Here is a 25039-nt window from a genome sequence, read left to right on the forward strand (position 1 = left end):
TTGAAGTAAGTATACATAGGAAATCAAATATGTTAGCGTTTAACTTTAAAAAAGGAGACTATGATAAAATGAGAAGAACCGTGAAAAAAAAAACTTAGAGGAGCGACTGCGAGGGTCAAAAATTTACATCAGACGTGGATGCTGTTCAAAAACACCATCCTGGAAGCCCAGGCCAAATATATTCCGCGTATTAAAAAAGGAGGACGGAAGACCAAATGACAGCCGGCGTGGTTAAAAAGTGAGGTGAAGGAAGCTATTAGAGTTAAAAGAAAATCCTTCTGAAAATGGAAGAAGGAACCGACTGAAAATAATAAGAAACAGCATAAGGAATGTCAAGTCAAATGCAAAGCACTGATAAGGAAGGCTAAGAGAGGCTTCAAAAAAAAGATTGTGTTAGAAGCAAAAACACATAGTAAAATTTTTTTTAGGTATATTAAAAGCAGGAAGCTGGCAAAAGAATCGGTTGGACCGCTAGATGATCGAGAAGTAAAAGGGCGATCAGATAAGCCTGGTGGTCTAGTGGCTTGCTTCGAAGCAGGAAAGGTCCCCACGCTTTCCTGCCCACTGCCGCTGATCCTCTCGCTGCCGCCGCTTGTTTAAAATGGCCACTGAGGCCATCCAGGGCTGAAGGAGAGGTAGATGGATATGTGTGTGTGTGTGTGGAATGGAGTTGAAGACAGGGTAATATCTGTTTCACTTTCCTTGAATAGTCGTCATCACCATACACTCAAAACAAAGCAAACATACCTATGAGCTGCTGAATCCACATTGTTCTTTATTGTTGGTAGCATTTTTATTTAAACTCACTTATATTTTCAAATATACTGACTTGTGTAGCATATGGATGTACACAGAGGAAGTATAATAACGGAATAACTTTTCATAGGTAGAGTAGTAATTTGTTTATAAATTGTAATCAGTGTGTCATTTGAAGGAACTGTTTAAAGGGACACCCTAACACTGTTACATTCATGCAGAGATTTTTTTTTCTCCTGGTAATGGGCCACTAAAACAGATGATATGTTATGAGAATCAGGTGCTCAACATTCAGACTATTTACTTATTTATTACATTTATACCTCACATTAAATATGAATTAGGTTGAAACCTGGGAGAACTTAAAATCTTTTTTATTTCCTGTGCCTACATTAAAAGAAAAAGATTACGTGGGAATTTGCTCCTTTTGTTTTGTGGATTGAAGTGGTATATTATAAAAATGCACTTGCCTTTTTTATTACTACTATTTTACAGAGAGGTATTGAATAATGAGGGAAGGGTATCTTTCATGTAGAAGTTCTGTCCAGCGTCAGTCAAAATGTACCAACATTGTCCAGGTCAGCACAGTATTAGCCGCCAAGTTTATACAAAGTAAATTATGTTCAGTGGAAAATAAATCTGTTGCCTCAGGCTGCTTGCCATGTGAATATTCTATTTCTGTTTCATTATTGATACCAAGTATTACATATTAAGGGCATTTGCTTAAAACTTTCCTTTAATTCGTTTATCCAGTCCTTACATGCACATGATTTTGCTTTTAAAACCCAAAGGTGAATCCTAAGGGTGATTGAACAATTAAGTATAAACTGTGTTGTTTCTGACTACTTGATTTGGACTGCTTTGGGTCCTGCTAATCTGTACATCTGGTATCTTAGCAGAGTATGGTGTACAGCGCTGCATATGGCTTGTAGCGCTATAGAAATGATAAGTAGTAGTAATACAGAAGAAAATGATTTATGCTGCTTTTACTATAATTTTTACTGCTTGTAAAATCTGGCTTTCATGGGGGGGGGGGGGGGTCAAGGTGACTGCGGCACAGCAAAGGCTGGGTGGGCTGGGAACTCAGATGGAGGAGATTACTTGTGGCGGGGATGGGCTAGATTCCCACGGGGATGGATGGGGATGAGTTAGATTCTGTCCCCCTGCAACTCTCTAGTTTAAAACCCCTTTATCTATTGATCAAACCCCCACTCTCAAAAGCTGCTTCTTTAGAAAGTCCCCCATCTCCTTAACCTTCCCTGGAGGCCACTGGGAGTCTCCTTTGTGGTTAATGGGGGAGAAGGCATGCAGGAGCAATCCCTAGTTTCACTGGTCCCATTGGCACCTAGGTTTAAAATGGCATCCAAAGCTCTCTAGCTTAGCTCTTCTACCAGGTATTTAATGGAAGAAGTAACTAACTTGCTAGTCTCACTCCCACAAGGAATGACTTGGGCTGCACATACTGACTCAGGACATATTTATCCACGCCAACCCTAGCTGAGATAATATTTAACCATCTCTCTGACCTCGTGTGCAACATTCTTTAAATTAGTCACCTTACTTTCTAACTCTTCTTACTCTCTTACCTATCTATATGTTACATCTTTGCTTTACCCTTCACTATCAATTAAAATGTTCTATTACATATCGTGTTGACATTGTAAGTAGTATACCATGCGATACTTTGTTTTGTTAGTTAAATATTTTTACTGCTATAATTACCTATTGCTCATGTTTGATCTAATCATACCTTACACCACCTTGAGTGAATTTCTTCAAAGAGGCGGTAAATAAATCCTAATAAATAAATAAAATAAATAATATTACAGTATTGCTGCTAGGGGGTCAAGAAGTCAAATAATGGAGTAGAAATACCATGGCTCCTAAAAGATTTCTTGTACATTTTTCACAGTCTGCTGTTGAAAAAATACAATTCAAAATGCATAATAAAGTAGGAGAGCAAGATAGATGGTTCCAAGTACAGGCATGCACTGCAGAAAAAAGTATCTCTGTCAGAGATCTGGGAGTGGGAAAAAGATTCACTTTTCAGCAGAGTCATGATCCTAAGCACAAAGCAAAAAGCAACAAGAAGAAGAAAGTGAATGCCTTCAAGTGGCCCAGTCAAAGCCAGACCAAAATCCAAACAGTAGCAAGACTTAACTTCAATCCATGAATAATCCCCAGCAAACTTGAAAGAGCTCGAGTTACCCTGTGAAGCATAATGAGCAAAAACGGCATCAACCTGCTCTACAAAGCTAGAACTTATCCTAAATAAGCCCTGGTTGTTAATTCTGAAAAAGGGACTTTCACCAAATACTGAGTCAAGGGGTGCGAGGACATATGCAAGCATAATGAAAGCATAGCTTGTTGTGTAGATCAGTTATAAAAACTTTCAATGCAGTTTGACTTCCAGTTTTTAGCAGAAGAATGTGAAAAATGTACAAGGGTGTGAGGAGAAAGGCACTGTACTTACACAAATGGGAATATAGCATAATTAACTTGCACAATGTGTGATATTTAAGACACTGGAAAGTAGCTCAGATCTCTTTCAAAACAGGTATAACCAATTGCCGTCATCAACTCCTCTATAAAAAAAATAATTGCTAGGATGAATAACTTTGTAGTGTTTCACAAAGTTTGGTCCAATGATTTTGAATCTGGTAACAATGTTAAGTTTGCAAGGATCTTAATGATTAATAAGGCTCTGGATTAATGGTTTTTCAACCAATGATGAAAAATAAATGTGTATGCGCATCTTCGGGACGGATGGGAAAAGGTTACTTTTGGTTTAATGATATTAAGGGAGCTGTATTGTAATTGTATATTTTATTGTATTATAATTTAAATTTTCTCAGAATATGCATTTCTGTTCTGATTATATGTTGTATAAATGAACCAGACAATAAAATCATTGAAACAAAGTGAGATTCATTTATCATTTGCCATATCTGCAAACACTACAGTATTTTCCAATCAATGACTTTGCAAGTGTCCGATAATTATTCATCTTGTCAGCAGAACACACAGCACACATTATCTTCATACATTTCTGCCTTCCATTTTTATCTACATTTTCCAGAGGAAAGGTTGTGCAATGTATGCTAAACAATGACAAGAAAAATGACAAACAGTGTAGGTTTTGGAACTAGGAGTGCTACAGCACTGTCCTAAAGGTGGAGAATTTCATCATACGGTGGTCAAAAAATGACTAGAAGGCAGATGAAACCTGGTAATGCCATGTTGCAAGTGAAAAATTAAGTGAATGTATGAAAAGCCATGCTGTATAAGATCAAGGTCCATTGGTTCCAGGATCATCTCTGATAGTGACCAGTCCAGGCCAGGCCACAAGTACCTAGCAGATCCTAAAAAAGATGTAATTTCTCATAGAGAGCTTGCCCACAGAAATTCAGTTTGAATGCACTTACCGACAGATTATAAACTCACTCAGGATGAAGTAAAAGCAAAATACTTTCCTAGAAAATGTATTTAACAGAAAAAAAAATTATGATTCTGCTTTTTGTTTTCACAAAATTTCACTTCTGATAACATTGAAGTTTCAGAACATTCCAACCTAGCACCACCCACATTCTGAATGTAAGGAAATTAAGGTAGACTGTGCCAAACTGGAAGAGTCCAATGTAGGGCCAGCCCTGACACAAGATGGACTAAGTGTCACGTGGAGGGGCATAATCAAACGGGGCGCCCAAGTTTTCCTAAGGATGGCCCCGTGAAGGGGCGGGGAAACTGCTATTATCGAAATAAGATGGGTGCCCATCTTTCGTTTTGATAATACGGTCGGGGACGCCTAAATCTCAACATTTAGGTCGACCTTAGAGATGGTCGACCTAAATGTTGAGATGGTCGACCTTAGAGATGGTCGTCCCCGATTTTCGGTGATAATGGAAACCAAGGATGCCCATCTCAAAAACGACCAAATCCAAGGTATTTGGTCGTGGGAGGAGCCAGCATCCGTAGTTCACTGGTCCCCCTCACATGCCAGGATACCAACCAGGCACCCTAGGGGGCACTGCAGTGGACTTCACAAATTGCTCCCAGGTGCATAGCTCCCTTACCTTCAGTGCTGAGCCCCCCAACCCCCCAAACCCATTCCCCACAACTGTACACCACTACCACCATAGCCCTAAGGGGTGAAGGGGGGCACCTATATGTAGGTACAGTGGGTTTCGGGTGGGTTTTGAAGGGTTCACATTTACCAGCACAAGTGTAACAGATGGGGGGGGATGGGCCTGGGTCCGCCTGCCTGAAGTGCACTGCACCCACTAAAACTGCTCCAGGGACCTGCATACTGCTGTCATGAAGCTGGGTATGACATTTGAGGCTGGCATAGAGGCTGGCAAAACATTTTTTAAAAAATGTTTTTAGGGTGGGAGGGGGTTGGTGACCACTGGGGAAGTAAGGGGAGGTCATCTGGTCAGTTCGGGCACCTTTTTAAGGCTTGGTCGTGAAAAAAAATGGACCAAGTAAAGTCGGCCATATGCTCGTCAGGGACGCCCTTCTTTTTTCTATTATCGGCCGAGGACGCCCATCTCTTAAGCACGCCCCAGTCCTGCCTTCGCTACACCTCCGACACGCCCCCATGAACTTTGGTCATCCCCGCGACGGACTGCAGTTGAGGGTGCCCAAAATCGGCTTTCGATTATGCCGATTTGGGTGACCCTGGGAGAAGGACGCCCATCTCCCGATTTGTGTCGGAAGATGGGTGCCCTTCTCTTTCGAAAATGCCCCTGCTAGTGTGCTAGCAGCAGAACAGGAATTCTGGACCTCACCTCCTCTTTTTTCTCTTCTTCCTGCTGTAGGGGTATCTCCTGTATCTCACCTTTTTTAGGCCTGAGTAGGGCATGAACCATCTTTTCTGAACAATACCATCACGGATTCTGCATGACTTCCTGGAAGCAATGTGCTAGCTGACATCATCCAAGGACATGCTGTCCAGCCACACTAGCCCTTCCAGTCTATCGTGTGCAAAGATGCGGAGGACAGAGTTTCACAGAAACACGGGAATGAGATAATCCTCATTACCTACCTTGTTAGCAAGGCATCCTGTACCACCTCCTGATAAGGTGGACCATCTGAAAGCTCAAGGACCCCCCATTATTTGTGACTGTATATCACCTGCTGAACAGAAGTATATGAGTTCTGATTGGTCCAGGATAGTCACCTGTGGACCACTAGGGCAGAGTCAACACTTGGCTTGGTGGAGAGTTTGGACTGGAGGACCAGAAGAGAAGACCTGATAGCACATGCAGCTCTCATCGGAGAAGGACTGAATTGTCAGTAATGTCTATGAACTATATCTTTCTGTGCTAAGTTCAGTACACGGAAGAGCTGATTTACGGCTTCTACCAGACTGAGAATCCAGCTGCCTGTGCAGGGAAGGACTTGTCAGACTATACCTGATACTAACCAGGGGGATTCCTGTGTACAGCTAGAGCCTTGAAGAGGAACCAATTTCATCACTCCATCTGATGCCAAAACTGTGGTCCTCTGAGGGTGAGAGAACTGCGAACCACTGAGGGGGAGAGAACGGGATTTCTTCTATTGTTAGGGGCTAGTTAGTCTGGAGGTGATTATTCCTCTGTCCACTTGTTGGTCATCAATTCCCAGCTTGAAGATGTGGTCATTATTTATCTCATTTGTACCCCACAGTTTCCCAACAGTGTTATGGCTAGAGAACCTTTAAGTTTTCTAATCAGGGAGTCCTTTCCTGATATCAAGGTAAATTTCACTATCACTGGCAGGCTGTCTTCCTCTTGCGATATTTGCAAGGGGAGATGCCTGAATGACTACTCATCTCTCCAAGAGGCCTTATCTTGGAGTCAGATCCCTGAGTATATCACTGTTTCATTAGCAAGCTATTTGGATGCCAGAGACACCATTAAGCAATGCAACAGCAAATATAACTCCCCCTCCCCTTACACTGATACTGCTGCTGCCACTGCCCACCATCTTCTGGAGTCAACTGGAAGTTGAATTCACAGTTGGCACTGGGCCCTAAAACCCAGGTTCATGTTTAAGTGTAGTTGTGTCCTGCCCCACCCCTTCCAACCGAAAGTCCTGTGTCAGTGGGGACAGGGCATAACAGTGCTTCAAGGCTCTGCACTACTGTTGAATTCACTTTCCTTTTCTGCACTGGAAACAGGAGAGTAGCGGCAGCAGCACAAAGAAGAGAAAAGGGGGGAGGGAGCTGGCTTGCTGAATGGGTAGGTGGATAGGGAGGAGAACGAGAGATGCTGGACTGTTGGGGGTAGCAAAGGGAAGATAGGAGTTGCTGGTTTATTGGTGTTGGGAAAGTGAGATGAGAAATGGGACTGTTGGGGGGGGGGGGGGGGGTAGGGGGGGAGATGCATGGCTTAAGATTTGCCTAGGGCAAGGTTTCTCCATCCAGTCTTCCAGGAACCCCAAGCCAACCTGGTTTTCAAGATATCCACAATGAATATGCACAGGGCCGTGCCGATGCGGTAAGCGGGGTAAGCACCGCAGGAGGGCGCCCACCTCTGGAGGGCGCCGCCGCGGTGCTTACCCTCGCCCCGTGCCGCCGAGGCCTTTAAATCTTTTACTTGCAGTCGCAGCAGCGTCTGTGAAAGCGGAGCGCTGCCGATGTCTCCCTTCCCTTCACGCTGTTGATTCCCTCAGTGTCCCGCCTTCTTCTGACGTCAGAAGAAGGCGGGACACTGAGGGAACCAACAGCGCGAAGGGAAGGGAGACGTCGGCAGCGCTCCGCTTTCACAGACGCTGCTGCGACTGCAAGTAAAAGATTTAAAGGCCCCCAGGGCGCACCGCGATCATCTTCACGGGGGGGGGGGAGGGGGAGGCGCGCCAACTGTTCATCTGCGGGGGGGGGGGGGCGCCAACTGTTCGTCTGCGGGGGGGCGGCACAGACCCTTGGCACGGGCCTGAATATGCATGAAATAAATCTGCATGTATCACCTCCACTATATGCAAATGTATCTCATGCATATTCATTGTGGATGTCTTGAAAACCAGACTGGCTTAGAGTTCCCAGAAGACTGGGTTGAGAAACTCTGGCCTAGGGTGTCAGATACCCTTAGGCAAGCTCTAGTCCGATGCAGGGGATCCCACTAACACAAACCTAAATACAAACAGATACAGAAACCACTCAGGGAGGGTTTTTTAAATTATGTAAATGCATACAATGAAAGCACAATACCTCTCTGTCACAAAAAATGCTAAACTATAGGGAATAAAATATACTAGAAATATAAAGAGATCAAAAGAAAATCCAAAAACAGAAACAGAAGAAATGAAGGGTACAAAATGCTTACTAAAGAGATATTTTCCAAAAAATAATCATCATGCAATTGGCACCGCACAGCCTAAATAGATATTTAACAGCATTAACACATAAGAAAATGGAATATTAGCATCAGAAGAGCATATCAACAACAAAAACAGGACTGAATTAATATTTATAGAAACACAGTCGTTTGCAAATGCAACAGTGATATACTCAGGGATCTGACTGCCAATACCTAACAAATGAGGAGACAGAACACCCATCACTTTCATTATCATCCTTCATTACCATGTGTTTGCTTGCTCATTCACCGAGTAATTTAGAAATATTTTCCATTTTCCTTCATTTCCTTTCCTCTTTTTGAAGTCATCTTTGCTTTGCTGACTTTCCTTGGACTGATATTTCTTCCTGAAACAATGGTGATTAACCGATCTGTATAAGAGCTATTTAGTTTCCTAACTTTGGTCTCATCATGAAATTTACATTTAGACACTGGCAGACAGATTGGACCACATCACAGTCTATTATCCATGAAGATCTTGCTATTATTGAAATGAACCAGACTGAAAACATTGATATTTTTGGAAATCCCCAATATCATGATGTTCAATTTTATCCATTTTATCACACTTCTTAAACATATTTTTATGGAGTATTCTGTATTTGTATGAACATTATTTTTTCCCTTTATGCTCTTCTGATGTAGATATTCTGTCTTTATTTATTTTTTTAAATTACAGATTAATAGTTTACTAGGTATACTTGCAAAAGCAACATTGTTGGAAGCGCCCGTGCTAACAGAATACAAGAAATCCACCAACAAGGTACTGACCATAATCACCACTCAATCATACTGGAGTCTTTATAAATCAGACCACAATAAATTGGGAAGGGAATAAGAAAGAAAATGAGAGGACAAACAAAAACTACATTGCAATTATATATTACAAATAGTGGCATTAAACAAGGCTATCATAACCAAAATAGAACCCTTGTTACACCCTCTTCCTCCGAGGGAAGAGCTGTGAATTTTTTTCAGGATCAAGGGAAAAATCATGATTATACCAGAGTAAAGAAAATAGGTATTTAAATTCAGCATACTTATACATTTGCAAGAATATTGCAAGAAAAAGTTTGCACCAAGAGAAACAGACTCTTGCTGAACTGCCACAAAAAGGTTCCGTTTAACTTGAGTAACTCTTGCCATATCAGGAAACAGCCACAGTCTTCATTTATTTATTTATTTGGGGGGGGGGGGGGGGGGGGGGAGAGAGCTGGGGAACCTTTGAAATATAGAACAGGTCTACTGAGATCTTACTAAAAAAAGAAAACCCATGAGACACCAGCAAGGTGCCCCTTCCCTGGGCTTCTATCCTTGATAACTCCAAGGAAGATGGATTCAGCTCACATCTTTTCAGTGATAGTTCAAGGTGGCTTATATTCAGGTATAGTAGGTATTTCCCTGTCTCTGGAGGGCTCACTATTTAAGTTTGCACCTAAGGCAGTGGAGGTTTAAGCAAAGCCCATCACCACAAAGTCCATCAGCAGGAACTACCGTATTTTTCGGACTATAAGACGCACCGGACCATAAGACGCACCTAGGTTTTAGAGGAGGGAAATAGGAAAAAAAATTTTCCTTTTTCCCTCCTCTAAAACCTAGGTGCTCCGGTGCGTCTTGTCCGAGTTCGGGATCGCCCTCCCCCCGGCCCTGTCACCACTTCTCCCTACTCACGTCACGTGATCTTCCCTGCTCTCCATCCTCCTGTATGCAGCCTGACGGTCTCGGCGAGATTCAAAATGGCCACCGAGAATTGATCCCGAACTCGGAGGGCGGGCGGGCGGCCAGCCAGCCAGCCAAATCTACCTTCGGACTATAAGACGCACCCCCCATTTTCCTCCCAAATTTTGGGGGAAAAAAGTGCGTCTTATAGTCCGAAAAATACGGTAAATACTGGTTTCCACGATTCTCAGCCTGCTGCTCTACTCACTAGACTACGCCTCTAAATCATAGGAGCCAACTTTTCAAAATGATTGGGGGTGCTTAATTAATTTTTTTTTTTTTTACAGGTGGTGCATTTCTCCCCCTCCCCGCCCTCTCCCCCTCCTCCCCCTCTCCTCGCCCCCCCTCTCCTCCTCTCCTCGCCCTCCCCTCAGAGTTCCAGGCCCCCCCTCCTCAGAGTTCCAGCCCCCCTCTCCTCACAGATACAGACCCCAATCCCTCCCTCCCTCCTTCTGAGTTCCAGACCCCCCTCTGAGTTCCAGACCCCCCCTCTGAGTTCCAGACCCCCCTCCCTCTCTCCGAGTTCCAGACCCCCCTCCGACTCAAGTTCCAGCCCGACCTCTTCTCCCACTCCCATAACAGTCCTTCGCCTGCCCCCTCGCCTTCCTGCATGCCACCCATAACTTAAAAGTCATCTTACCAGGGGTCCCGGCGGCAGCAGTAGTGAAAGGCGAGCACTAGCAGGCTCGGCGAGCCGGCACTTCAGCCTGCCTTCCCTTCTCGTTGCTCTCAGCTCTGCCTCTGCTCCCGCCCTCATTTCCTGTTTCTGCAAGGGCAGAACCACAGGCAGAGCTGAGAGCAACGAGAAGGGAAGGCAGGCTGAAGTGCCGGCTCGCCTTTCACTACTACTGCCGCCGGGCCCCCGGTAAGATGACTTTTAAGTTATGGGCAACATGCAGGAAGGCGAGGGGCAGGCGAAGGACTGTTGAGGGAGTGGAAGAAGAGGTCGGGCAGCGGGCTGGCTCCTGGGGAACTTCCGATTCTGGCGGGGAAATATTGGGGGTGCTCGAGCACCCACAGCACCCACGGAGTTGGCGCCAATGCTCCAAATTATCAGCTGTCGATGGGGTTAATTCTTGCTGTTCCATGCTTCCCTCTTGGAAGGAAATACCTCAACAGGCAGCAGTGCCTCGGTTGGTAAATGAGCACTTCCATCAACTTTATTTTTTTTTTTTTAATATCACAAAAAGACAGTCCTATCAGTTGTGGGAAGTTTCATAAACAGAGATTCAACACACCTCATAGTTCTCCATATGTCTTGAGCTAGACTATTAACTAGACTATTATTTCCCTATCCTGTTTTTTCCAGAGCTTCCAACCTCACTTGATGGTCCTTAGAGGTGGCATTTTGCTCCTGAGCCAATGTCCCAACAGACTGAACCATAAAACTTACATCTGAAGAACATTTAGATATGGAAGCATTTAACTTCACCAGAATCTCCCAAACAGACCACAAAGTTGCCACTAGGGGTTTAGATGACAGAGGGGCCAAAGTACCATTGACCATATCACTCTGCAAGGTCTCCCACAGCTGTTAAACTCAGTAAACCAACTTCAAGCTACCTCTCTCAAGTCGGGAGCTCTGCCAGTTTCCTCCATTTGAACTTCCTAGGCAGTTCAACTGCAACCGCTCCTGCCCTCTACAGACCTGACAGAACATCATTGCTCACCAGAACTTTGGCAGGAATACCATGCACTTTGAGGCTAGCAGCATCAATGTGTCACAAGAGCCAAGAGACTCTTCCTTTCCCAATGGAGTCAATGCTCCTTCATAGTAGGAATTCTCAGCCCCACTCAAAATGGAAGCTAGGCTGAGGAAGCAATCAATCTTGGTTTCTCCAGCCACTTAACTTCAAAAGATACATTCTAACCCAACCCTTCATTTTAGGAGCCATATCAATGCAGAACATCACGAAAAAAAGAGTAAAGGCAGACACTGACTAATTAGCACCTCAGCTCATGCTGCCATCTTGGCTCCTTACCCCTCACTTTATCCTATTCTATATTAATGCCACACACAAATGCTACATGACTTTGACTGATTCTTGTTTTGTAAAACTACAAATACTTGTGAAATAGAGAGAGAGAGAGAGAGATAATCTTTGTTTACCATAATGTATTCTTGGACAAAAAATAATAAGAGACCTAGAAGCAAGAACACAAATGGAAGCAATCATTTCAAGACAGAGGAAAAGTTGCTACATTAAAAACTCTAGCCAGTACTACAATTTTAAGCTGTGACATGTGGCAATACTGGCTCATGCCTACACATAATGGCTTTCTGTACCATACAGTTTTACCTGGTGAAAGAGCAGCAATAAAATTACAACAAACAATTGGTGAGGGAAAGTGTTATGTGATTAATATCTAGGTTCCCATACAGCAAGTCGAAGGATGCAGCCCAAAAAGTCAAGTCACATTTGGTTTGGCATCTAGTAAGAGTGGTTTCTCATAAATGACATCAAGTAAAAATAACTTGCTATTGTATGTAGCAGGGTGCTGGGGGATGAAATGAGACCTGCTGCCAAGCTCATTTCCCACCAGAGGTTAGGGAGGAGGAGGAAGAGGAAGAGGGAAAGTAGGTCATGAACTATCTTCCTTCTTCAGATGTCATCTCTGCTCCTCATCCTATCAGTGCTTAACCCTTTTCTCTCCTCCTACTCAGTGTAGCTCTCCATGCCAACTCTCAGCTTCTTCACAAATACCAGCCCTGAGAGCGGTTCTATAGTCCAGTGAGCTCTGGTTCTCCCTTAATCTTTCAGTCTACAGCGTGCACCTCTACCTTAAAGCAACATTACTATAAAAAAATGTTTTATATATAATTCAGTTGGCCTTTAACAAACAAGATCAGAAAAAGCTTATTTGTGGTGAAATTTTTTCTCTCATTACTGAGGACATATTGGAGCTTAATGTTTTAACTACTCTGAGTCATTCACACCATTATGATTCATGCCTAAACAGGTATTATTCTGGCAACACATAAATACAACATGAGGGTATGATTTTAAGAAACAAAACGCACACCCTTATCTTTTCACATATTTTAACATAAACATACAAAATATATCAGGACCAAAAAAAAGATATCTAGGAACGAGATCAAGAAAGGGGGCAAAAGAACTAAGAATCTGTAGAGTTGTTCTGAAGTGGCAACACTCTCTTAAACTGTGCTCTGAGGACTGCAAAGAGGCAGTGCCATAGCGAGGGCTAATGGCACCTGGGGCAGGTCGCCGCTGCGCACCCCCCCTGGGTGCAGCATAGCGAGACCCCCCCCCCCCTCTGCGGCGCAACCCCCCCCCCCCCCGGACCGCATTCTTACCTGCGGGAGGGCCGATCCGCCCCGAGTGCACGTCACTCGGAGCTGCGTCGACCCCGCTGGTTCCCTACTCTCTCTGCCCCGGAACAGGAAGTAACCTGTTCCGGGGCAGAGAGAGCAGGGAACCAGCGGGCCCGGCACCCCCCGAGCACGTGCACCCGGGGCGGACCGCCCCTCCCGCCCCCCTCTTCCTACGCCACTGCAAAGAGGTATCTAGTGCTAAGCTTGTTGAATAGAGGCTCATTTACTAGAAAATGGAACAAGAGGACAAAAAGAAGATAAAAGGAGCTGTTCTATCTGGCCATGTGGGTTAATATGTATTAAAATAACAGATCTAAGCAATAAAGGATCAAAGATAATGCAACAGATTTTATAGCTCAAAGCTCAATCAACAGCCCACAATGAACAGATCATACATGTAAAACATACTGACCCCATTACTCAAAGACAGAAACACAAAAATACTTTTTTCACCTTAAAAAAAAAAAAAAAAGATGAGCCTTTGGTATGACCAAGGATAGCATAATAGCCTAGTTATTCTGTGACTGACACTTTTTATGCTGCCATCCTGGTTTATTTCCTCTCACTTTATTCTATCTTTTCTATTAATGCCATACAGAAATGCTATTTATGAGGTGACTGATTTTTTTGTAATAGTCAATCAAGGTTGCAAGTACCTGGCAGGATTCTAGAAAGTTCAAATTAGCGTATTATTATTATTATTTAAATCTGGATGTAGGGCCTTATTCTATAAAGGTTATCCTCCTAAATTTATGTTCCTAATGTAGGGACATAAATTTAGGAGTGTAAATTATGCTCATAAATTTTAAATGCATAAATTTAAGAACATAAATTTTAGGTGCATAAATTTAGGAGCATAACCTTTATAGAATAAGGCCCACAATGCCAAATCCGCAAAGATCAAACCGGTGTACATCATACAAAACAACAAGGTAAAAAACAAATAAAACTCTAATAGGAAAGCGTATACACTCCAAGTGAGTCACAACCAGTCACAGGTACCCTCAGGTCAAAGTGGCATTCTAAGATGCTGCCCCAAAAGCCTGTTAAAAAAATAAGTTTCTGAGGGCCCCTTTTACCAAGCTGCGGCAAAAAGGGGCGGGTGCTGGTGTTGGCACCTGTTTTACACGTGCACCGAGGCCCCCTTTTACCGCAGCTGGTAAAAGTGAAGTCTTGTCTTCCTATAGGAAATGGCTGGGTGGCAAGTAAAGCACTTGCCGCCTGGCCACTTTAAGGAGGGGGCCCTTACCGCCACCCACTGATGTAACGGTAAAGGCTCCCGCGTTAACCGGGCAGTGCTGCACCGTTGGGTACACACCGGCGCTACAAAAATTAATACATTTTTGTAGCATCAGAAATGATGGGGTGCTAGGGGTGGGAATTACCACCGGGCTGCTGTGGTAGCCCGGCGGTACTTCCTGTACAGCGAATGGTAAGCCCACGTTGGGCTTACCACCGCTTAGTAAAAGGAGCCCCAAGAGTCTTAAATTTCTTGTAAGAGCCCTTAGTCCAAAGGGGCACAGATAGCCAATTCCAAAAAGTAGGAGTGAGACAAAAAAAAGGCATGTTCTCTAGTAGAAACTAGGCAAGACATGGAAGGAGCAAAACGAAGAGATCTTCCAAGTACACAGAAATAAATTAAAGTCACCAGATAAGATGGGCATTGTTCATATAAGGCTTTATGTGTCAAAGTAAGAATCTTAGCAAAACAACAACCCAGCACTAATGAACACAATACATATTTAAATAACATACTCTATCAAATCACATGAGCCTTAGTGGTGAATCACTTCACACGAGCAACTTTTCGTGACTCGCCTTGATCTTCATAGGCTCAAACTACTTGTGATGTGATAACCTTTATTATTATCAAATTTCAAATTCAAAATTAATCTTCTTAGATTTTTTACCATAAATTGTACTTATCTGAAAAATAGTAGTTTGAGTCTATGAAGATTAAGGCGAGTCACGAACAATTGCTCGTGTGAAACAAGCTGCCACTGAGGTTCATGTGGTATGATAGAATATGTTATTTAAGTATGTATTTGAATATTCATTAGCGCTGGGACATTTTTATGCTGATTACTTTGGCCTCCACTAAGAGATCTACTCCTACCTACTGAATTTCATTTAAAGTAAGAAACTTAAACATTATCATATAACAAACTGGAAGCCAATGATAACAAACAAATAGAGGCAACACATGATCATACTAGCGAACTCTGTCCAACAAATTTGCTGCATTTTGGAGTGTCTGTAGACACTAAAGAGTACCGACAAATCCCGGGGTAAGTCACGTTGCCATAGTCCTACTTAGATATCAACAACGCATGAAGTGGTGTATGTAACGCTGCCTCATCAAAATATTGCCGAATGGAACAAAGTTGACAAAGCACACAAAAATCTTTCTTCACTACCTCAGAAACCTGATAAATGACAATAAAAAGTTAATAACATCCCCAAGATATTTAAAGTAATTTAAGACTGCACATACTGCAGCAGGACATGTTTATCCATTCCTGCCCTACTGAGATAATATTAAACCATCTCTGACCTCATGTGCAACTTTCTTTAAATTAATCACCATACTTTCTAACTCTTCTTACTCTACTACCTATATGTATCATCTTTGCTTTACCCTTCACTATCAATTAAAATGTTCTATTATGCATTGTGTTGACATTGTAAGTAGTATACTATGCCATACTTTGTATTGTTACTGAAATATTTTTACTGCTGTAATTGCCTATTGCTCATGTTTGATGTATTCTTACTGTACACCGCCTTAAGTGAATTCCTTCAAATAGGCAGCTTAAAAAAAAATCCTAATAAATAGGATGGCCAAATAAGACTAGGAGAAATGAAGGACATGATATGTGACCAGGAATCCAACAGACTTTGGTTTTATTAATATTCAAAAATCAAATGGTGGTCCATAAGTCATTGTGAAACTGCAACAAGACATGATTTCAAAGGAATCATATCAGGCTTATCTGCAGATGTATAACTCACCAGCAAAATGTCCCGATCCAGAGACGGGGAAACCCATATTTTAGAAACAAGATGGACGTCCATCTTTCGTTTCGAAAAATACCGTCAGGGACGTACAAATCCTTAAATATGGTCGTCCCTAGACATGAACATTTCTGATTTTCGGCGATAATGGAAACCAAGGACGTCCATCTCAGAAATGACCAAATGCAACCCATTTGGTCGTGGAAGGAGCCAGCATTTCTAGTGCACTGGTCCCCCTGACATGCCAGGACACCAACCGGGCACCCTAGGGGACTTCATAAATTGCTCTCAAGTACATAGCTCCCTTACCTTATGTGCTGAGCCCCCCCGCCAACCCCCCCCCCCCCAAAGCCCACAACTGTACACCACTGCAATAGCCCTTACGGGTGAAGGGGGGCACCTAGATGTGAGTACAGTGGGTTTTCTGGTGGGTTTTGGAGGGTTCGCTGTTTCCTCCACAAACGTAGGGGAGGATGGGCCTGGGTCCACCTGCCTGAAGTGCACTGTGCCCACTAAACCTGCTCCAGGTACCTTCATACTGCTGTGATGGACCTGAGTACAACATCTGAGGCTGGCACAAAATATTTTGAAAGATGTTTTTTGAGGGTGGGAGGGGGTTAGTGACCACTGAGGGAGTAAGGGAAGGTCATCCCCGATTCTCTCTGGTGGTCACCTGGTCATTTCGGGCACCTTTTTGTGCCTTGGTTGTAAGAAAAACACGACCAGGTAAAGTCATCCAAGTGTTCGTCAGGGACATCCTTGTTTCTTTCGATTATGGGTCGAGGACGTCCAAGTGCTAGGCATGCCCAAGTGCCACCTTCACTACGCCTCTGATATGCCCTCTTACGATGGAAAGCAGTTGGGGACGTCCAAAATCGGCTTGCGATTATACCGATTTGAACGACCCTGTGAGAAGGACACCCATCTTCCAATTTATGTCGAAAGATGGGCGTCCTTCTCTTTCGAAAATGAGCCCAAAAGCCTAAAAGATTTGACAATATAACTTCTAATGTCAAGGTTATATTCTGCTGAATGCACAACACTACAGAATGGGCATCAATGGAAGTTTTTCAGTCTAGGTAGTACTAGACAAAAAAATTCAGCAAAAGCCGTGGTAAATACACCAATATAAAGCTGAATATAATTAGAACAACCTTAATGTTGAAATGGAAGTGGTGTCAATTTGAAAACTTTTTTTTTTATTTGTTTATAGTGGAGAAAAAGACCTCAATAGTCAAAGCATGACAATCAATATATTTAATGCCAGCATTTCATTGACTCCGTTATTTTCATTGGTCATAAAAAACTGGATCGTGATGTTTGTGTCTTGCTTAAACAGAAAAATGTTACTTAGCTTGTGCTATATTGCCCAATGGGGCTCTCCGTTTCACTCTGAAATCTGGCTTCGTCAGAGGGCCAAGTAACTTATGGGAAACCACGATACCTTAAACTATGGCATCCTTCACTCATGTGACACCGGTAGTGAAAATAACGGAGTCAATGAAATGCTGGCATTAAATATATTGATTGTCATATTGCCATGCATTGACTATTGAGGTCTTTTTCTCCACTATAAACAAATCAAAAAAAAGTTTTCAAATTGACACCACTTCCATTTCAACCTTAAGGTTGTTCTAATTATATTCAGCTTTATATTGGAGTTTTTCAGTCTAGCCAGTTTTGTGAGTCATATAGGTTATCTTTTCTTGTCCTTGCTTTGGCCACTGGGTGCTAGCTCTGTAAATGATTCATCAAATACCCTGTACACCTAGAGTACCGCATGAGTTGCCACAGTTGTTAGTAGGTCCCATCAGTCTTTCACTTAGGATATCACATCACTATACTTACTCTTCCAGAAAGTGCTGTTGAGGTCCTATAATAGATCCTGGACGACATATTCGAATCCAAGCAATGGTTTCAGCATGTGTGAATCTGTAGTGCTTCATTATATAGCAGGCTATCAAGGACCCAGTTCTTCCCAGACCAGCTACAGCACGGGAGCAACCAAGGAAGGAGAATTTTAAAAAAATTAATTTTTAAAAATTCACACAATGAACTCTAACAAATGTTCACCTCAGTACAAACATCCAGCAGGGCTGGTAGCACACTTTTTTTCTAATGGAAAGCCAAATCTTCCTAGTTTGGCCAGGGTCTTCCTATGCCTAGTAAGTAGGTGGCAGGACATTGACCCCTCCCTCCCCCACAACTGAGGCTTTCAGAACTTGTGTCTGACCTTCAGAGAGTCACTGTGCCTCTTTTGTCAACTTCATGAAGGACCCAAGGTTCAGCAGCAAGTGACTGAGGAGACAGCATATAGTAGAAATGCAGTGCTGGTAAAGCATCAAGGAATTTTTGTTTAAAAATGAAAGAAAAATCAAAGCAGTCAGGGCAAGATAATACCTTAAGTGAAGCTATATTTACAGATGTACTTATTTAGGATTTACTCAGGTAGTTGTATGGCAATGAAACATGTTTAGTGGCTGCAACTAAACATGTAAGTCTGCCATCCACTGGTTTAATGACACCATCAGGAGAGAACCAGTAAAAATCCCTCTGTCTCAGCACTATCCGGACAGTACCATACAGAACAACTAAGTAGGCGTAATGTGACAATATTTAACCCCTATTTGCATAGCCAAGTGGTTTCATTTAAGCTTGAAAGAAAGCAATCAGACGTCAAGCCGCTTGGAACTATATGTGACTGGCTCTAGGAAAACATGATCTCTAGCGTACCAAGGACAGGGTGGTGGGAGCAGTCTGCCCCCGGGTGCAGCCAGCAAGGGGGTGCACGCAGCAGTCGCACAGCTGTTGGTTCCGCCGGTTCTCTGCCCCTTCTGACGTTACTTCCTATTCTGGGGCAGAGGACCAGCGGAGCCGACAGCTGTGCAACTGCTCCATGAACCCCCCACGTAGTGAAGATGATGTGCTTCAGAGGAGGGGGAGGTTGGTGATGCACCGAGAAGGGGGGGGGGCGCAGTGGCGACCCACCCTGGGTGGCAGCCAACCTATGTACATCACTGAACATGACTAAAGTTTCTGGTGCTTTAGGAATGTTTTCCCAGAGACGGTCACAAATGGGTAGTGGCTGAATATGGTCACTATAAATAGAGCTTCAGAAAATGGCTGCATTTTACATATATTCAGTGCTGTTGCCTGTTGGTTTTTTTTTTTTTTTTTTACATTTGTACCCCGCGCTTTCCCACTCATGGCAGGTTCAATGCGGTGGGCAATGGAGGGTTAAGTGACTTGCCCAGAGTCACAAGGAGCTGCCTGTGCTGGGAATCGAACTCAGTTCCTCAGTTCCCCAGGACCAAAGTCCACCACCCTAACCACTAGGCCACTCCTCCACTCCATATACAGCAGGGTTTTTCGACACACACAGCCAGTCAGGTTTTCAGAATACCCACAATGAATATGGGTGAGGTAGATGTACATTCACTACTACCTCCATTGCATGCAAATCTGTCTCATGTATATTCATTGTAGGTATCCTGAAAAGCTGACTGGTTAGGTGTGCCCTGAGGACTAGATTGAAAACCCCTCGTATAAAGATAATCATTATATATATATATATTTATTTATTTTAATGCTGCAGCTGGTGTGAGAGTTTCCAAGTCAGTTTTTGCCTACACGCTTTGAAGTTGCAAACGTTGTATTCTGTATTAGGTGAAGTTCTATCCATATTCTGCATATGTGACCAAGGTGAGATATTTTGGGAACAATTCTATGTAACTGCAAATTATCACTGTCAACTGCTAAGCAAGATCTAAATAGGAACAACAAACAAAGTTTGAAATGTCTATATGCGAATGCAAGAACCCTAAGAAATAAGATGGGAAAATTAGAATATGTTGCACTAAATGAAAAGATAGATATAATAGGCATCTCTCAGATCTGGTGGAAGGAAGATAACAAGTAGGACACTATAATACCAAGGTACAAATTATATCGTAGTGATAGGATGGATCGAATTGGTGGAGGGGTAGCATTGTATGTTAAGGAGGGCCTTGAATCAAATAGAATGAAAATTCTGCGGGATGCAAAACACATCTTGGAATCCCTATGGATTGAAAGGGCACAAAACACATCTTGGAATCCCTATGGATTGAAAGGGCACAAAACACATCTTGGAATTCCTATGAATTGAAATTCCATGTGTAAAGGGGAAAAGGATAGTGATAGGAGTGTACTACCGTCCACCTGGCCTGGATGAACAGACAGATGTAGAAATATTATTAGAAATTAGGGACGCTAACAAACTGGGGAACACAATAATAATGGGTGATTTCAATTATCCCAATATTAACTGGGTAAATGTAACATTAGGGCATGCTAGGGAGGTAAAATTCCTTGACGAAATCAAGGACTGCTTTATGGTGCAGCTGGTATAGGAGCCAACAAGAGGAGGAAAAATTCTAGACCTAGTCATCAGTGGAGCGGATGATCTGGTACGGGAGGTAATGGTGCTGGGGCCGCTTGATAACAGTGATCATATGCTCAGATTTGATATGGGCTCTGGAGTAAGTACACACAGGAAATCCAATACGTTAGCATGGTGTACAGCTGCTGCTTTGCTTTAATGAAACCAGAGGCACTAAGGATTTTCTCTTCTTTCTATAGATAGATAGATAGATAGCAGTGGAGAAAATCCTTAGTGAATCAGGCCCAGAATAAACTCATCGGTTTCATTAAAGCAAAGAAGCAGTGCCAAATATGGAGAGTGCCAAGATAAACCACTATAGCACATCAATTTCATCCCTGGGAACCTTTCATTAACATTTTGTTTATTGACAGCAGGGGGTTGATCTAAGAATGTTATCTGGCCTTTTATCCTGAAAGTAGCCCACATATAGCATTGACTGCATGGACAACATGCACATTAGGCAATAACTGGAACCAGTACAAGGGAATGGTTAGAGTGAGTTGAGAATGCTGGCTTTGAGTCCCACTGCCTTAAACAGCTGCAGAGCAAGTGCACCACAGAGTATGCAGAATTGAGAGAAAAATTACAAGAATGCACAAGAGCATACACTGCAAGGGTTGGCCACATTTGATTTGGCCATCAAATCTCAAAAGATAATAACTAGAGAGTCCCCTATAGCTTTGAAATGTGGAACATTCATGAAAACGATGCCATTGTCTGTGCTAGGCCACAGTGCAACGTATTTATACAGAGTGTGAGTGGACTACAGATTCTGTTGCAGTACTAGATAATGCAAGCCTTTAAAAGCATATTATTTTTCTGACAAACTAAGAGGCCCTTTTACTAAAGGGCATTAAGCCCTTAACATGGTAGCTTGCCTGATATCAAACGGTAAACTATACATTAGTGAATTTTTGTCTGAGGGGACATGGCATGGCCACAAGCAATAGCCAACTAGCATATTATATTTAGCTCATATTAGCTGGCTGACCAAGTTAACACAGAAGCATTACTGCGCCTCCTAAACAGGGGGCTGGAAGTGCTCTAGAATTAACTCTCTGAAGGTAGCACGCACTAATCGCAACATTAATGCATGACCTGCAGTAAAACAGAGGGAACGCCCCCAAAGGGTGTTGCTTTAAATCTGGTTTTAGCACGTGATAAAAACCTGCATTACAATGTTAAGCCCGGATTCTACAGCATTTTCGTAAAAGGGCCCCTAAGTTTTTCTACAACATTTTCCCCCAACTACTGGGCAGCTAACCGAACTTGCACAGTACAAATGGCAAGGGAAAAGCAGACACCAAACAATAAAATAAAGATATACAGTAGACTGTATAGCATATGCCATAACTATGTCCCTTTGTGTCATATCCATGTACAGGACAAGGAAAATAAACAATAAGCAGCAAATGCTCAATTAACTTTTCAGACAAAAAAAAGCCAGCAAGTCAAAATTGTTTCTTGGAAAAGTAAACTTTGTGCAAAAAGCATCACTAAATACTGTAGGGAAAGTCAGTGCATGAAGTGTTACTGAATGAGGGCATGACAGTGTGAATTGTACAAACAATTTTGCCTTTGAAGGGTAAATAAGATTCTAGCAGCTGCAAAACTTTTAAATTTAGCATGGATTTGGTTCAAAAATAGGGACAGTTGATATGACCCCCACCTTGGGAATGATATTTCTGATGAATGATTGAGCTAATTGAACATTAATTTTTATACGGGATTTTGAATATTATAAGGGTGGGGGGTCTATATGTGTATGTTTTCTTGCCATTTACTTAAGTTGCTTGGTCTCCCAACTAATATAATTAAAAAATTTGCATACGGTTTTGTAGTTTTGATTTTTGCATAAATTTAAAATGATAAAGTTATTAATGGTTTTGAGTGGAGTTTTTTTTTCTTTGACTAATGATAGGACTGTGCCACATTTAGACTGGGTAATCAATAGATTGGTGGCATTAATGTTATCTGAGGTCTTTATTTCTCCACTTAGATTTTTGTTTTTTAACATTTTAGTTATTTTGTAAGACAGTGAAAGATCATACAACGCACTCAGGGAGGTCAAGGCCATAGCTGAGAGAGTGAATGAATTTTTTGCTTCGTTTTTTTACAAAAGAAGATAGAGATCTACTTGTATCGGAAATGGTTTTCAAGGGTGATGTGGAGGAACTGAAATCTTGGTGAACCTGGAAGAGCCAAACTGACAAGTTAAAGAGTGGTAAATCACCTGGACCAGATGGCATATACCCAAGGATACTAAAAACTCAAACATGAAATTGCTAATCTGTCATTAGTGATATGGATGATTTTAGTGACAAGTTACAGATTACCTGAAGATTGGAGGGTGGATTTTTAAAAAGGGTTCCAGGGGTGATCCGGGAAACTACAAACCAGTAAGCCTGACTTCAGTGCCATGGAAAATAGTGGAAACTATTATAAAGAATAAGATTATGGAACACAAACATGGTTTAATGGAACAGAGTGAGCATGGGTTCAGCCGAGGGAAGTCTTGCCTCACCAAACTGCTTCATTTCTTTGAAGGTATAAATAAACATGTGGATAAAGGTAAGCCAGTTGATGTAGTGTATCTAGATTTTCAGAAAGCTTTTGACAAAGTTCCTCATGAGAGACTCCTGAGAAAATTAAAATGTCATGGGATAGGAGGCAATATCCTTCTGTGGATTAGGAATTGGTAACTGGATAGAGGATAGGGTTAAATGGCCATTTTTCTCAATGGAGGAGGGTGAATAGTGGAGTGTTGCAGGGATATGTACTGGGATCGGTGCTATTCAACATATTTATAAATGATCTGGAAAACAGGATGACAAGTGACATGATTAAATTTGCAGATGACACAAAACTATTCTAAGTTGTCAAAACATGCAGATTGTGAAAAATTGCAGGAAGACCTTAGAAAACTGGACATCCAAATGGAAGATGAAATTTAATGTGGACAAAGGCAAAGTGATGCACATTGGGAAGAATTATCCGAATCATAGCTTCCTGATGCTAGGGTCTACCTTAGCAGTCAGAACTCAAGAAAACGATCTAAGGGGGCGTTTTACTAAGGCGCGCTGGCGTTTTTAGCGTGCATTAAAAACAGGTGCGCGCTAAACGCTAAAGACGCCAATGTATTCCTTAGTAAAAGACCCCCTAAGTGTAATTGTAGACAATATGCTGAAATCTTCTGCCTAGTGCGCAGTTGCAGCCAAAAATGCAAACAGGATGCTAGGAATTACTAGGAAAGGGATGCAAAATAAGACCAAGAATATTATAATGCCTCTGTATAGTTCCATGGTGCGACCTCACCTTGAGTATTGCGTTCAATTCTGGTCACCGAATATCAAAAGAGATATAGTGGAATTAGAAAAGGTTCAAAGAAGAGTGACCAAATCGATTAAGGGGATGGAACTCCTCTCGTATGAGGAAAGGCTAACGAGGTTAGGGCTCTTCAGCTTGGAAAAGAGACAACTAAGGGGGGATATGATTGAGGTCTATAAAAACCTGAATAGTATAGAATGGGTAGAAGTGAATCGATTTTTAGACTGGGGACACTCAATCAAAATTACATAGAAATACTTTTAAAACAAATAGGAGGAAATATTTTTTCATTCAACGAACAGTTAAGCTCTGGAACTCACTGCCAGAAGATGTGGTAACAGTGGTTAGTGTATCTGGATTTATAAAGGGTTTGGGCAAGTTCCTGGAAGAAAAGTCTATAGGTCTGCTGTTGAGATGGATATGGGGGAAGCCACTGCTTGACCTGTGATTGGTAGCATGGAATGTTGCTACTTATTGGGTTTCCACCAGGTACTTGTGACCTGGATTGGCCACTGTTGGAAGCAGGACACTAGGCTAGATGGATCATTGGTCTGACCCAGTACAGCTGTTCTTATGTTCAAGAGGTTGAGCAGTTTTTTTGTATTTGAATATTTGTGTGTAAGTACTGCTCATTCTCCCATTTTTTTCTTTTGAGGAAACAGTTGGACCATTAAATCTTCAAAAAGAAAAATAAGTAATCAGGGAGGAAGTGTTCATAATGGAAAAACTAAATGAATCCTTGGTTTCGATCTTTACTGAGGAGGATGTAAGGAAGCTACCTGTGCCAGAAATGGTATTTAAAAGTAACGATACAAAGGAACTGATATAAATCTTGCTGAACCTAGAGGATTGGAGGATGGATTTTTAAAGCTAAATGGTTTATGATTTATTCATTTTATATTCTGCCTTAACCAAGGCGGATCACAAAGAGGGGCATAATCGAAAGGGGTGCCCAAGTTTTCCTGAGGACGTCCTCGCAGGATGTCGCGGCAAAGGGGCGGGGAAACCTGTATTATCGAAACGATGGGTGTTCATCTTTCGTTTCGATAATATGGTCGGGGACGCCCAAATCGTGAAATTTAGGTCGACCCTAGAGATGGTCGTCCCCGATTTTCGGTGATAATG

The 25039-nt window shown here is 42.4% G+C and overlaps 1 protein-coding gene across 3 annotated transcripts in view; it reads right to left on the reverse strand.

The window, feature by feature from the left end:
• CDC14A (cell division cycle 14A) overlaps nt 1-25039 on the reverse strand; it is a 282800-nt gene that overhangs the window by 68129 nt on the left and 189632 nt on the right. For all 3 annotated transcript variants that reach the window (XM_030205744.1, XM_030205745.1, XM_030205743.1), the window contains one exon: nt 18013-18151. In XM_030205744.1, coding sequence (XP_030061604.1) covers nt 18013-18151 — 139 coding nt within the window. The remainder of the gene's footprint in view (nt 1-18012; nt 18152-25039) is intronic.

The sequence above is a fragment of the Microcaecilia unicolor genome, chromosome 6 (genome assembly GCF_901765095.1).
Source record: "Microcaecilia unicolor chromosome 6, aMicUni1.1, whole genome shotgun sequence".
In the NCBI taxonomy this organism is placed as follows: domain Eukaryota; kingdom Metazoa; phylum Chordata; class Amphibia; order Gymnophiona; family Siphonopidae; genus Microcaecilia; species Microcaecilia unicolor.